Genomic DNA, 15,966 nt, shown 5'->3' on the forward strand with positions numbered 1-15,966 from the left:
TGAAGCAGCAGAACATCTTGACATAACTAAACAAATGCAGTGTAAACAAATGTAACACATCTTTACATAGTCAAATAATAGTCCACAACAGAGAAAGATATATAAAGATTACAAATATTTTGAGTGACAAATTGAATTCTTGATGAAAAACTATTTCTTCTCTAATTACGGTTGTTTCAATGTTGAAAGGAGAGCAAATACAGCCAGATACATGCTAGTTCACTCTAAAGAGGCTAAAGATGCTTCAAAACTATCAGGGAGATTTTTTTTTTTTTTTTTGGTGGGTGCTTAAGTATTTTTTTTTAATTTTATTTATTTATTTTTTATTTTACATGCCGATCCCAGCTTCCCTTCCCTCCCTCCCTCCTTTCTCCCCTCTTAGCCTATCTGCCCTCAGGCAGAATTTTTAAACTTTTTGTTAGTAGGACATGTAAAAAAGTAAAAGTAACCCATTATTCTCCTTCATTATTGCCTTGGTATTTGGAGAATGATGTATATCCATCTATAATATACCTTATCTCAAGAATAAGTAAGACACTTTAAACAGGCAAAACATCGTCAAAACCAGGGAATCCCCCAAAACACTTCAGACTTTTCATGCTCAGAGACAACTTAAAGTGGGTTGAATTAGGCTAGTATAATCCAAATCGAAGGCTTAGGGCTAGAGTCTAGCAGAGGGCACCAGAAGGCATTGAAATAAAGAATTATTTGCAAGATCTTTCTAGAACAATAGAATATTCAGCATCCTAGATGCTAATCGGACTTCTCCCCTTAACATCCCCATTTCCTTAATCAAGCTTGACAGAGGAAGCTATGTGATGGTGTGTCAGTCATTGATGTGGTCTTATCAGCAGAGTCTAGTGAATAGGTATCTGTGAGGAGAGCAAAGGAAATCGAGGGAGTGAGACATGGTCCTACAATCATCGAAAGCCAAGGACGCAGAGTTAGGGAAAAAGCAAGAGGAGAAGTAAAGTGAACTGAGGACACTGTATACTTGCTGTGTGTGGTTTTTTCTCTGTGGGAGGATGAGGGAGGGGTGTCTGGAGCAAATGCACAGCCAGATAAGCTAGGGCTGAACAGGTGCTCTTGCTTCAGATATGTTTATGCTTCTCTCTGGCGAGTGTAGCATGGAGGATCTTCAACTTGAAATACATTAGAGGCATACTTCTACCACTCCAAGGTTATTTATTTTTAGTTTTTCTAGGGATGGTATTTTCTTGACATGTAGTGCATTGTCTGAAATGATAAACTAATATCATCGATACGCAACATATGTTTATACTTCGTGGGAGAACTGAAGGAAAAATCTATTTGTTTATCATCTATACACATTCATCTACATATCATCCAGTCATCTATTTAAATACATGCATGTATATATGTATCTTTGCATACCCATGTGTGTTCTTGGGTACAAAAAAATCCATTTTCCACCTAAGGATTTTGTAAAGATATATGGCAATAATTGCATTATATTTGAGGTTTTTTGTGGTCCTTGGTTTTACTTAAAAAGCAGAATGTCTTTACTCATTTCCCAGAAAGGCATAATCCCATAGTTCATTCTGGTTTTAAGTTCAGCTGAGTTTAGATTCTATCCTTGAAGCTCTCCTTTTCCCATTGGGCTTCATCTTTAGCATCTACCTGGAGTGCCCTAAGGTAAGCATTAAACATTTCTGCTCCAGCGATCATTGCTCAAATATGGGTAAATCCATACAAATCCATGTCTGGCTTCAGGGAATATGGGTCGGGGTTGTAGACCATCTATACCAGTGGTTCTTAACCTGTGAGTCATAACCCTGTGGGGTCACATATCAAATATCCTTCATATCAGATATTTACATTATAATTCACAACAGCAGCAAAATTACAGTTATGAAGTAGTAGAGGAATAATGTTATGGTTGGGGGTTACCACAACATGCGTTGCAGCATCAGAAAGGTTGAGAACCACTACTCGACACCATTCTGCGTCTGTGAATAGTACTGGGAAGCTGTTGAAGACAGCCTGAGATTAGCAGACGTGCACCTCAAAAATGTTGTTGTTCTCTCAAACAGAGCAGTTCCAGATTTACTAGTGCCCATGTTATGGATGGAGAGAGTCACAGTAATGATGGTGACTGTGACAAGAAATAAACATCTGTGTTCTGAGGCCGAGAAACCCCGCACCTGTCCATCAGGGCTTCAGAAATAAGTGGCCAGCTTCAATATACTCTTTGAAATGCTGAAAAAAAAAAAAAAAACTTGTAGTGTATTCTTTGCATTTGTTTTTAAGTTTGAGAAAATATATGGTCAGTGTTGACTGCAGTGCTGATATTGAAGTTTAATTATAAGTACATAGCATGTGAAGTGTCCACTCTTTAGTCTTCATAGATGATTAAAGTGGTCCAAGATGGAAAGCACATCCTAAGCCATGGGAAGGTGCATCGTACCTTAAGCGTCCTCCTCATTGTGATAGTAATAGAGCTTATTGATGCATTAATTATGGTGAATATGCCCTTGAAACCATCAACCACTTACTCCTGTAGATGGTTAGCATTTGGACCGTTTATCTGGGAAACTTCAAAAGGAGTCCTCTGTCACGTCAATCTGTACATAGCACTTGTAAGTACTCTCTATGAGAACATTCAGAAGATGGTTTAGTGTTTGACTCACTGGTTTTGCCCCAGTTGTGTGTCGAACTGAAGAACAGTTTGTCGAGTGTACTGGGAAAGGATGGAGTAGTACCTTTCATCTTTGTCCGTTTCTCTTTGCACACTGAAAATAATTTTCCTTTGAAGCCACAGCTGCTGTTCAAGTACAACTTTTTTTTTAAATAAAGGAAATATATTGCACCAACATTCTGAACCATTATTGTTTTGTTGGCATTGTTTATTTCACATCTAAAAAATCAGCAATATTGTGGTGTTCTGGCAGGACTAAAATAATGGTACCTTACATTAAGGGAACCAGCCAAATTGTACAATTGGTAATTCTCCATTTGCCCCTAATGGTGATTTGTGTTGACTTCTCTAAAAGCCTAGAGCTTAGGGGCTGGGAATATTTCTTTTTGGTTTTTTATTTCTTCCCTTTTATTGAAAATAGCTTTTCTCTCATATTATGCATAGTATTGTAAAGCAAAACCTAGGACATCAAAATCGGACAAAACAGACAGAGGGCAAAGAACCCAAGGAAAGGCACATGGAACAATTATAGACACAGAAACCTACTCATTTGTACAATTCTAAGAAAACCCCACTAAACTGGAAGCCATAATATACACGCACAGGATCTTCAAAGCCTTGACACGGCATTATGAGACAAGGAATCACCAATCGTGCTGTCCAGTTACTTTTCTATTGGCCATCTAGATGACCCCTCCAGGCACAACACCATGAGCTCCTTCCTCTAAGCAGACCACCATGCTAATAGCCCATTCCATTGTTGTATGAGCTGTTGAGGAAGTGAGCATCCTGGTGACCCAATCGCCTCTCAATGACAGTAGCTGGGCACCAAGCTGTCAACACACAAACATTTGTGAGGGATACCATATCCAAACTGCAACACAAGCTAAGAAAGAGTAGGCCAGAAAGAAGTGTGTGGCATTCATTACTGATAGATGCACAAAATCTCAATTCAGATTGTTTTTAAAACTTAAAAGGGTTTGGACTGGCAGACACTATACCTCAGTGATGGAACATTCCCTGAGCACATGTGATGCCCTAAGCATAATTGCCAGCGCTTACTGCAAAATAATAATGAAATGTATTATTATTTTTTTACTTTAATTGAAAACAGGTTTCTTTCCCCTCACATTATATGTCCTGATCATGGTTTCCTTCCTCCCAGTCCTGCTCCTCCAATCCCTCCTCATCTCACCTTCCGTTTGCATCCACTTCCTATAGTCTCTCATTAGAAAACAAACAGGTTTCTAAGGGACAATAATAAAATAAAATAAGATAAAACAAAAACTAACACATTGGAATTAAACTAGACAAGCAAACAGAAGGAGGAGACTAAGAGAAGGTAGAAGAATCTGAGAACTACCTGTTCACACACTCAGGAATCCTTTAAGAACAGTACATTGAGAGCCATCACACACACACACACACACACACACACACACACACAGAGAGAGAGAGAGAGAGAGAGAGAGAGAGAGAGAGAGAGAGAGAGAGAGAAGTGGGGAGACCTTTGGGGTAAAATGAGAGAAGGAAAATAGGAAAACAAAAATAAAACCAATAAGACAAAGTTAAAAAAGGAAAAGCTCAAACATGACATTGTGAGACAAAGATGCCATTGAGTCTGTTTTCTGTTGGCCTTCTACTGCAGGGCATACAGCCTACCCTTAAGAGTAGCTTGTTTTGCGGTGAAACAGTAGCTATCAATCGGAGATAGCTTCTGGGTCAGGGATGGGAATGTCTCCTTTCAGCTCTAGGGACCCATTTGGTGCAGTCCTGTGCAGCCCCTAGGCAGGGTGCCTCAGTCTCTGTGAGTTCATCTGTGTAGGCATCATGGTGATTGCTCACTGTCTTCCATCCCTTGTGGATCTTTCCACCTCCTCGGCCATCGTCAGAGCAGCTCCATGCTCCAGCAGATGGGAACACGTACAGAGACTCACGGGCAGATACTGCCCAAAGAGAGAGAGCTGTTCCCACTCAGTCCTGAGCGAGGTGTCTCCAGGGGATCCCTCTCTGCAGGGCTCAGGGAATACCGAGGAAAAGGAAGCAGGGTGTAAGAGCCAGACAGGATGGAGGACACCAAGGGAAGAAGATGCTCTAAATCAACACGAGTAACAAACACAGATTCACAGAGACCGCGGCAGCATGCACAGGGCATGTATGGGTCTGCACAGGTCCTGTGCCTGTATGTTATAAATTCTAGTCTGGTGTTCTCTCTAAATTCTAGTCTGGTGTTCTCTCGGGGTTCCCGAGAGCGTGAACGAATGGGTCTGTTGTTTCTCATGCCTTCTTTTCGTCTCTTTTCCTTCTGTTTGCTTATTGTGATGTGATGGTTTTTGGTTTATCTACTTTAGTTTGCTATTATGATCCCTGAGAAGCCTGTTCTTTTCTAATGGGAGACAGAAAGGGGGGGTCCAGATGGGAGGGAAGGTGGAGAGGAATTGGGAAGAGTAGAAGGAGGAGAAACCACAATTAGGATATACTGTATAAGAAGAGAGTATATTTTCAATAAAAGGGAACCATATATTTCAATACAAGGGGACAATTGCAAACCATTTTGAGAATTTCAGAAAGCAGCAGCTCAGAAGAGGGTATGCCTGTGAGTGTTTGTGCTTAGGGGTGGGGCAGAAGGCGGGAATGAGGTCAGCAGAGACACAGAAGGAAATCCAGATGCATGAGTGACAGCTGCATTTTCAAACCTTTTAAAAATATTACTATTGACAAGTATGCTCGTTCCTCAAAGCAAAGGCCATGCTATGTCGCAGTAACATTAAACGAATAAAAACTCTCCTTCCGTCCTCCAACCTCTGCTGTTTTGTTCTACAAAAGCTCATTTCTTGCTTGTGTCCCAACCCATGTGTCCCGCAGGGACTCTGCCCCGTGCAATCTTCCGGGGTCAGACACCGTTTCCTTTGTGACCCTGCTGTCTTCAGTTCACCCTCCCCGCTGAAAAGGGTACAATGGGCGCAGACCCTCAAACTGTGTGACGTTGTGTCCTGCCATGTGTTTTGTTGCAATCTTGCTGCCGTCCCGTGGCCGGCACTGTCCCATGCCCGTGACACACAAGATACAGAAAAGGGAGTCTTAGTGAAAATCTAAGAGAAAAATGCAAAAGTTTTGTTGAACACATGTCCCTGTGGTTTGTTTTCTGCTTTGTTAACAGTGAGAGCATCGACTCTGAAGATTTTAAAGTCCGTATTAATGTGTAAAGGGGGGATGGATTGCTGTTCATGATTTATTTGATTTTAAAAAATCCTTCTTTTTACTTTTGAGATTATGTTATTTCCCCCTCCCCTTTTGTTCCTCCAAATCCCCTCATTACCCCTTCTTGCTATTTTTCAGATCCATGGCCTTGTTTTTTATTAATTGCTTTTTAGAAGATGCATTGTCTTTATTTTTTAAAATCACATGTATGGATTTGGGTCTGTGTATGACAGCATGTGCCCAAGGAGGCCAGAAAGGGGGATATTAGATCTGGAACTGGAGACATAGCCATTTGTGAGTCTCCCGGGATAGGTGCTGGAGGCTGAATCTGGTCCCCTGCAAGGGTAACACAAGTCCGTGACCTCTGAGCCATCTCTGCAGTCCCTAGTATGTACTTCTTTTTCCTCCCTCCCACCCTCCCTCCCTCCCTCCTTCCTTCCTTTCTTTTTATTCTCTTCCTTCTCCTTCTTCTCCTCATCCTTTTCCTCCTTCTTCTCTTCTCCCCCTCCTTCCAATTAGTTGTTCTCTTCCTCCTCCTTCTTAAGATATGATTTATTTACTTTCATTTTTATGTATGCATGTCTGCCTGAGTACTGGAGCCCATAGAGGACACAGGGTATTGGATCACATGGAGCTGAAGTTATAGGGAGTTGTGAGCAGACACGGGTTCTGAGACCCAAACCTCTGCCCTCTGTAAGGGCAGTGAACTATCTCTCTAGCCCCATCAAGTTATAGTTTCAAAGTGTAAAGGACACATACCCTCAGTACTTGGCTCTCCTCTGCCTCGCTGTGGGATTCTGTGACCTAACTTAGGTTGTTCTTGCTTTGTGAAAGTGTGTCAGCCTGCTGAGTCATCTTGCCAGCCTTTCATTGAGTTCTTGTTATATATGACAGAATCTACAATGCTCATTCAATCCTTTCCTTAATGTCCTTCTATATATGAGACAGATTTCCTTATTATCCCTCAACCATAGAAGATAAAAATGAGATTCAGTCAAGGACTTCTTGGTTAGAGTCAGTCACCTGCGGCTGGAGTCTGTGCTTTTACCACAATCTCTCTCTCTCTCTCTCTCTCTCTCTCTCTCTCTCTCTCTCTCTCTGTGTGTGTGTGTGTGTGTGTGTGTGTGTGTGTGTGTGTGTGTGTGTCTGTGTCTCTATATATCTACTTGGGTTGACTTTTTGTCTTTACTCAGAGCAGGTGCTTTGCCCATCTGTGCATGATCTCATGATGAACTGGGAATGGTAAAATACCTACCTCCTACTTACTCTCTTGGCATTTTAAACCAAATGTGGTAACACCCTGTTAAATCCAGTACAATATCCTTGTCATTTTAAACATGATTTTTTTTGGGGGGGTTAGTAATATATTCACATGGTTTATCTTTTAAAAGATGAAAGAATTCAGCCTGAAAAATCCAGCAAGCATTTATATCCCTCTCCCCACATTTCTTAACATTAAGTGATCACTGTCTTATTATTATTTATACACAAGGTCCACAGCTATGCTGACATTTTTTTTCTCCAGAAGCTCATAGGAACTTCAAGCTGATATTTAAATTAGTACCTTAATTACTGACTTTGATGTTTTGTTGGTATTGTAATTTGAGTATTATGGTCAAGACTGAGATAGATAACACCATCTTCGCCATGTCAGAATAAAGTTGATACTTAAAAATTGAAAATATGATCAGTGACGTAAAGTTCAAGAATTCTTATTCCAGGCTTGCTTTTATTTAGATACTGGGCCTGCTGTTCTTCCCTCAGTTTCTTATAGCACAGCTCCAAATAATGATTATATTTGTATTCATTGTAACATTGTCATAAGGAATTATAAATACAAAATTTCATGAATCTAGTTTAGATATTTTAAATATATAATCATTCTGCAACTTCTGTCCTTATTCTTAATTTTGAATTATAAACCAATATCACAAATTTGTGGATATCGTTATCAAATGTTTTTACAATGCTCATGGCAACATTTAAATTAAATAATAATGATAATAATAGCACAAGTAAGCCAGAAGTTAATTTTCTGCTAAGGGGTCTAATGTCATCTGGATAATGTATTGTCCTCCAGCAGAGACCCTGGATCCTTCCACCTGTGGCTCAGTCATTCTCAATGGTTAAAATAAAAATATTGTTAGTATTCAAATGGCTGGACTGGCAACTCCTGTCACTTCCAAACTTCTATCACATCCCTAGAGGCTGGAGGGTTAAAAGTGTAAGACATCAAGTACATTCTTCTTAAGGACACACCTTGTAAATCCCATATAGCACTCCACACAATCCTTTTGTCAGAACTTAGTCACATGATCACATATAATTACATCGATGACTAAGAAAAATGTTTTTCCTATTCCAAGAGTATTATTATTTTTTTTTCAATAGCTAATATGTAGAGTTAAACCAATAAGAGGAGAGAATGGGGGACAAAGCAGTTTCAGTCACATCTGGCAACTAATATTAAGCTTGCACCATCACACAGACACACCATCACCTATCCCATCCACTTCCAGAGGAGAGGGTAGCCTAAATTCTCAACTGGTTATTACATTAGCAGAGGTTAATGCATTAGAAGATGTGGATGGCATAACTACCTCCATCAGACTGGAGAAAGACACCCTGTACCACTGTTAACGTCCATCTTACACATGGATGGTGTTAGGGTTAGTAACTAGGTGACTATGAATCACAGTCCTCACTCACAAACAATGCAAGATGGAGACGCTGACACCACGACATGGATCAACATGGAAGATGTTTTGAAGCTTCCCCACCCCAGCAGTGGACTCAGTTTGTTGATGAGCTCCATCTGATAGCCTGGGTCTTCTGATGGAAAACATCCTTATCATGGCTTTTCTATGGCCTCTGCCTTTGTTCTTTGGGAATCCTCTTTGGCACTGTATTGTCCACAACTCTACGTGAACACACAGGTATAGGAAACCACTGTATACAGGGAGGTCAGATTTCCCTCTTAGAAATGCTGTCAAATGGAACAGCACCAGGAGAATGGCAGTGTTAGAAATGGTGGAGAAAAGGCAAATGTCTGCTAAGTTTTAAAGGTGGTTTTTTTTTTCTTTTTCTGAAAGTCAGGTGGCATTGAAGCTTTACCCAGTGTGATGGTATTAACAGACAAGAACTTTAAAGATGATGGAGCAATGAGAGTTATTCCCTATAAAAGGGATTAGGTCCTTTGTAGAAAAGTCTTCTTCCAGCATCTGGGACTTGTGTTCCTGTCTGTCGTCAGGTGAGGACATAGTCCTCTTCTGGAGGAAATAGTTTGAAGGCACTACTTTGCAAGTAGAGAGAGCCATTATTATTATTGTTGTTATTATTTGGTCTTTCAAGAGGATTTCTCTGTATAACAGTTCTAGCTGTCCTGGGAACTTGATCTGTAGACCATGCTAGCCTCGAACTCACAGAGATTCACCTTTCTCTACCTCCCAAGTGCTGGATTAAAGACTTGTACCACCACCTGGCTGAAAGCAGCCCTTACCAGAAAGCTGGATGTGTTTGGTTCTCAGCCTCCAGATCTATGAGAAGGTAAGTTCCAGTTCTTTACAAATTAACCAGTAATGGCTGAGAATGTTGCTCAGTTGGTAAAGTTCTTTTTAGTACTCATGAAACCTAGGCTGGATGCCCAATACCACATCAACGAGGCATGGTGATGCACACCTGGATTCCAGCACAATAAGAGGGAGGTAAGAGGTTCAGAGGTCCAAGGGAAATTTTTTGTTACATAGTGAATTTGAGGCCAGCCTGTGCTATGTGAGAACATGTCTCATGATAAAACTAACCAACCAGCCAGCCAGCCAGCCAGGCAGCCAACCAGCCAGCCAGCCAGCCAGCCAACCAACCAACCAGCCAACTAACCAGCCAACCAAACCAACCAACCAACCACCAACCAACCAACCAGCCAGCCAGCCAGCCAGCCAGCCAGCCAGCCAGCCAGGCAGCCAACCAGCCAGCCAGCCAGCCAGCCAACCAACCAACCAACCAACCAGCCAACTAACCAGCCAACCAAACCAACCAACCAACAACCAACCAACCAACCAACCAACCAGCCAGCCAGCCAGCCAGCCAGCCAGCCAGCCAGCCAGCCAGCCAGCCAGCCAGCCAACAGCCAGCCAGCCAGCCAACCAACTAACCAGCCAACCAAACCAACCAACCAACCAACAACTAACCAACCAACCAACCAGCCAGCCAGTCAGCCAACCAACCACCCTACATTATTTTTATAGTAATACAAAGGGAATAAGACAGTGTGAGGCACATTTAAAATACTATGAGCAGACTAGAGGTCAGGGTGGATGCATCTGGTAATGGAGAGAGGAGAGTCAATGATGCTGAGACATAGCCCTTAGTGCCAAAGCAAATAGACATGATTCTGAGAGTGGATGAAATGGAAAATATGGGGGAATCTAAAAAAGATGGCCAGAATCATTCAACTTTCCAGAGATAATTTTGATGACATATGAAGAATCCTAAATGAAAATAGGTATTAAGTTAAAAAAGTTAAAATTATCCATAGCAAATGAAATTGCTACTGTGTTTTGTATAATTGTAAAATGGGAGTAAAATTAGATTTCATGTAATCTGAAGATCAAGTTGAAGGGGGAAACATAATGCCACATTTTTCTTAAAAAGAGATACGAGCATGTTCTCACGCACTCCCGGGTAAGATCTAAAGATTCGGTAACAGGGAAATTACTTCATCTCAGCAGACAAAGTGACAGGGCTGTCTCACAAAAAGTCTATTCACAGTAGTGCGTTTCCATCACTGTAAAAGAGCAACACACCTCCGCTGAGGTTTTGCGCATTAGCAATTCATCATGTCATGAATTCCTGTTGGTGTAAAATTCCTCCGATTAAGATGAGCTGACAGCAGTAGGCATATGAAGTAATTCTCTTCATCACCCCTCTAAACAAGTCCCGTTTAGTATTTCTTCAAGGTCAAGTTCAATTGAAAACAGGACAGGGCTGCAGCTCCTTAGATTTGTACTAATGACTGGGCGTTCTCAGCAGAGGCATTCTGGCAGAACAGCAAAGCTAACTTATCAAAATGCTTAAGGAAGCAAAATTGCTTTCCCGACAAGAGCTCCGGAAGATTCATGGCTCATCATAACTACATTTTTCTTTTAGAATGTAACAATAAGCCTAATGCAAGAACAGCAGTTGCAGTGACGGCAAGCTTCAAGAAGCAGAACAGACGCGTCCCCTTCTCTTTGTAATTTTTGCTGTTTCTTTCCAACTGGCCTCAGTGTGTGCTGGAACATGTATGAGAGAAGCCAGTCCTGTCCATCGTTGTGGTAGCAGTTTGGGTGAGGTCTGGCAAGCTGTATTCAAGCGACCTTGTGACTTCCTCGACCAAACCTTCAATTATTTTAGTCACAGCTGGAGGTGTGAAAAAGTAACTTGGTTTTTCAGTTGAGTCAGGAGAATGTAGACAGATTTACAGAACAAGTCTTGCTTCGAGGGTGTGGTGTGAGCCCAGGCTCTATAGCACTCTAGGTTTGAAAAATTCACTAAGCCTCGGATTTTCTAACCAGGAAAAGAGGAATGGGGGAAACTCACTGTATATTCAGGATGAGTAGGTGAGATGAACTACTGAAATGTTGAGAGGATTTACAACAGTAGTTGGTGTATATTTATTGCGGATGGGAGTGTGAACCACAGAAATCATTGTGGCAGCTCCTCCAGAAGCTGGGACTAGATCTACCTCAAGATCCAGCTATAACTCCCTTGAGCATATATCCAAAGGGCTCTACATATTACTACAGAGACATTTGCACAATCATATTTATGGCTGCTCTATTAATAGTATCCCAAGTTTGAAACAGCCTAAATGTCCATCAGTGGATGAAGGGTTAAAGAAAGCATGGCGCATTTATACAATGGAATATCACTCAGTTTTTAAAAAAGATGAAATCATGAAATTCATAGTCCAATGAGTGGATCTAGGGAAAAAAATCATCCCAAGTGAAGTAACACATGCCTCAAAAGACAAACATGGTATGTATTTATTTGTATGTGGATATTAGCTGTTAATTCTTCAAGTACGATGGCTACACTCCATATAATCACAGAGGCTAATTGTAGAGAAGGGACTGGACAGGGATGGATCTTCCTAGGAAGTGGAAATAGCATAGATAGTTATAAATAGATGGGCAGTGGGAGGACCAAATGAGGAGGGCTCTGCAGCTGCAAACATGCATGTACATATATTGCCTGCACAGACATGTAATTAAAATAAAATACATCTTTAGAAGTAAATTACACATTTTATGTACATGGACTGTCTCTATCTGTGTATACACACACACACACACACAGTATATAATACATACACACATACATAATACACAACACACATAACACTATATATAAATACATACATACAATTTATACAGACATACAGACAAGGTATTCATGAAGATGAAATGAGACGATTATATATGGAAAGGGAGAAGAGAAAGAAGGAAAGAGAGGGGAGAGAGAGGAGAGCGAGAGGGGAAATGAGTGAGTGAGTTTCTTTTCTTCTTTTTTTCCTAGATAGGGTCTCACTACATAGCCTTGCTGTCCTGGAACTCACTCTGTAGACCAGGCTGGCCTTGAACTCACAGAGATATGCTTGCCTCTTTTCCTCTAGTGCCAGGATTAAAAGTGTGTACCACTATGCTCAGCTGGCAATTTCTACACTTAAGATAATTTACAAATAACTCGCCAAGGGGAGTCACAATGGTCTGGAAAGGTCACACATCCATCCCTTCCTGTCATAGTCACTTATAGCATATTGAAATTGTAACAACTAAGAATTCTGGATCAAGTAGGTCATACACAACATATATAAAGGAAACTCTTTGCTAACTAGTCTCTCCTCTCTGGTAAGAAGATATGGAGAGTTCATACAGGAAAAAGTGCATCAGACCCCTGCAGTGCCTTCTTGAATTTTATCATGCAATAGATGGCCTGGTTTGGTCCCTGGATTCATAAACATTTCGTTACAAATGGTCACATATGGCATGGACTGCTGGAGGTTGTGGCCTTGACTATTTCCCGCCAGTAGTTAACTCTCTTATCCCCTCACTGTGGAAATCTGAGACAGGACAATGGGTCCAGCAGCTAGGGGGTAAAGTGTTTCTGATTTCCTCAGTAACACAGCTGGGGTGCACAAAAGTGGGAAAGAAGTAGGCAAATTGATAGGTTAATATGAATTTAGAAAGAGCATAAATATATAATCTTCATAGTGAAACAGCAACAGTACTCACTACATAAGTGTGTGGCAAAACTCGAAGAGATTTGCATTAATCATTTTGTGCAAACATCTGAGTATATTATGGGAACGTGGTGCAAGTATTTGATGAGTAGCCCAATGATGAAGCACAAAGATAGTTTCTCTCATTGTGTAACTCCTGCCTCTAAGCCTTCACACTTTTAAGGGCTAAGAAAGCCTAAGCATCCAAGTGAAGAAATCTCTCTGAGTCTCAGGTGAATGGTAGATTGGAGATTAAAAAAAAAACCTAAATATTTCAAATCTCAAACACCACATGGTTAATTCTGAAGACTACAGCAGAGCATCAGTACAGATATGTAAAATTCGAAATATAGCAATGAGAAATGAGAAAAAAGTGTTTTTTTTTTCAATGTGAAGTTTCATTGTATCTCAGTACAAAATAGAGAAAGTAAATTTCACATTAATGTTAGTTATGACCTCTGATTTCCATCTTAGGAGGTTGGAATCTTAGAAAAAGGAGCTAGAATGTTCTTTTTCAGGTCTGTGCTTGAGAGAGAACAGGTGAATTTGTCTGGCGGTGTGGGCAGTCGTTGCAAGGGGATACATAGCTATTCACCACTATTCTCCATGAGAAAGGTCTGAAGGAGACCAGAACTGACACGGGGCCCCGCTGGGTAACAGCCTGGAAGGAAGCTTGAGGCAAAGGATGTCTTTGTTACGGGGAGACCTCCAGTTTCTTCCAGAAGCAAACCCCAGCAGCCTTGTGTGAATCTCAGTCCTTGTGTGAATGTGAAGCAAGCAGGCAAGGCTTTGTGTAATTAGGGCAAGCAAGGAACCAAGAATGCATTCTCTGAAAAAGAGGAAGAGAGGAAGCAGTCCCAGAGCTATCAGACACAAGGCACATAGTATCTATCTCTTCTCCCTGTTATCGAGCCCTTATGCTTCCCCTGGGTGGTTCTTCCAGGTGAAAAGTGTTTTTTTCTCAGAACTCCATTTTACCCAGAATCCAGTTTGCTGTAAGGAGGTGTATTGGGTACAAGAATAGGTATAGAGGGTTAAGCTCTCTGAACATGCTCCCTTGGTGAGGAAGTCCCTGAAGTTAGTTTGATCAGATTTAGCTAGAGTTGATCTCCACTACTTCCTCTACCATCCCCACCCCTACCCTTACCATATACCACTGCCGCCTTCACATAGACCACCACCCACTGTCCTTTGCATCCTGCTTTCTGGTCTGTGAGCTGACTCACCTAGACAAATCATCACCCACTCTACCTCTGTCCTCTCTGGTGGGCCCTGAGCCTACTGACCCAGCTGGACAGGCTGCCATCACTTACTGTTCTGAATGCCCTGTTCGTGGTTCAGTCTCTCTGAGAGCTACATTCTTCCTTTTTTTAACATCCTCATCTCCCTTTTTAAACATAACTCACTCCTACCTTCACTATATTTTTGTTGTTGTCTTTTATTTTTGAAATAATAATATAATTAAAACATTTCTCCCTCCTCTTCCTTCCCTCAAAATCCTCCCATATAACCTTCTTTACTATTTTCTGAATTCATAGCCCATTTTTCATTACTATCATATGTATGTCTTTATCTCTCTCTCTCTCTACATACATATATATGTATGTTTACATACATATATATGTATGTAAACAAATATAAGCTCCTCAGTCTGCATAGTGTGACTTGCATGTACATTTGCGTTGATGTTGGATAAAATCGATATTGGATATCCAATTGGTGTGTTCTTCCTGGGGAGAACTATTTTTCCCATTCTCAGCATCCTATAGCTCCCTATAGTTCTTCCCATAGGTTTGAGACCTCATGAGCTTTCCACCATGTACCTTGACATGTCTATTGTGTTTTTCAGCTCACGTTTAAGTATTCATGCTGGTGAAACGTTGTCAGTGTTGCTTCTAACATTACTAGGAGACACAATCTCACATCAAACTCCCTAATCATCTGGGCCTTAAAATCATTCTGACCCATCTTCCACAATGTTCCTTGAGCTTTAGATGAGGGAGTAGTTTTGTAGATGTCCTCATTGGGACTGGGCTTCACAACTCTGCATTTGATTGGTTGTGGTTTCCTTTAATGGTCCCCATGCATTGTAAAGAGAAGTTTCCTTGATGGGGGGGGGGAGGTGAGCACTGCATTTAACTGTGGATATCAAGACAAATATTTGGAGTGTACCTAGGTATTATACTAGATCAGTAAAGTGGTGGTTTTAGGTTTTCCTCCAAGATCTATGACTTCATTAGGCCTGGATAGCAGGTTAGGTTTCCAGTAACAGACATATTTCTGTCTTGTTGAGTGGCTCTTAAGTCCACTTAGAGAGCCTAGTATCTGAAGTGCATGGTGCCTTCAGCAATAGGGAGTTACCTTCCACCTTTGGGATCCTCTATGCTTTGGGAGTCTCTTGGAGATAACCCTGATAAACAAAACAAAACAAACAAGCAAACAACCCCCCCAAAACCCAAAAAAAAACCAAAAAAGCACTTTTTACTTTTACTCACTAATTTTTTTAAATGTAAGCAATTTTTAAAAAAAAAATCTCTGATGACTGTATGTATGTGCTTAGCTTTAGTTCAAAGTTGGCATGGGCGAGAACAAGACAAGGCATACAGATATGCAGAAAACGATTTATCTTTTGAGTGACAGGTGTCGGCCTACCAGAGTCTTTCATAGCTGGAGGAAATTATCCTTAACAACCACACAATGTTGTCACATTTGAATCAGTACTCAGTGTGAAAGAGGTTGTTCCTGAGATAACCAGGGCTAGGAGACAGGCAGTGCTCAGTGGATGACAACATTCGGGCTGGAATCAATGTCAGGGATGGTAGAAGTCTGTCCCAACCAAACCCGATGG

The 15,966-nt window shown here is 41.1% G+C and overlaps 1 protein-coding gene across 1 annotated transcript in view; it reads left to right on the top strand.

Moving 5' to 3' along the window:
• Positions 1-2,193, top strand: part of Opn5 (opsin 5) — a 47,738-nt gene extending 45,545 nt beyond the window's left edge. Inside the window, exon 8 of the mRNA XM_051204347.1 lies at positions 2,055-2,193. Coding sequence (XP_051060304.1) covers positions 2,055-2,132 — 78 coding nt within the window. The 3' untranslated portion in view covers positions 2,133-2,193. The remainder of the gene's footprint in view (positions 1-2,054) is intronic.
• Positions 2,194-15,966: the final 13,773 nt, after the last annotated feature.

This window comes from Phodopus roborovskii, unplaced genomic scaffold, assembly GCF_943737965.1.
Source record: "Phodopus roborovskii unplaced genomic scaffold, PHOROB, whole genome shotgun sequence".
Taxonomy (NCBI): Eukaryota; Metazoa; Chordata; class Mammalia; order Rodentia; family Cricetidae; genus Phodopus; species Phodopus roborovskii.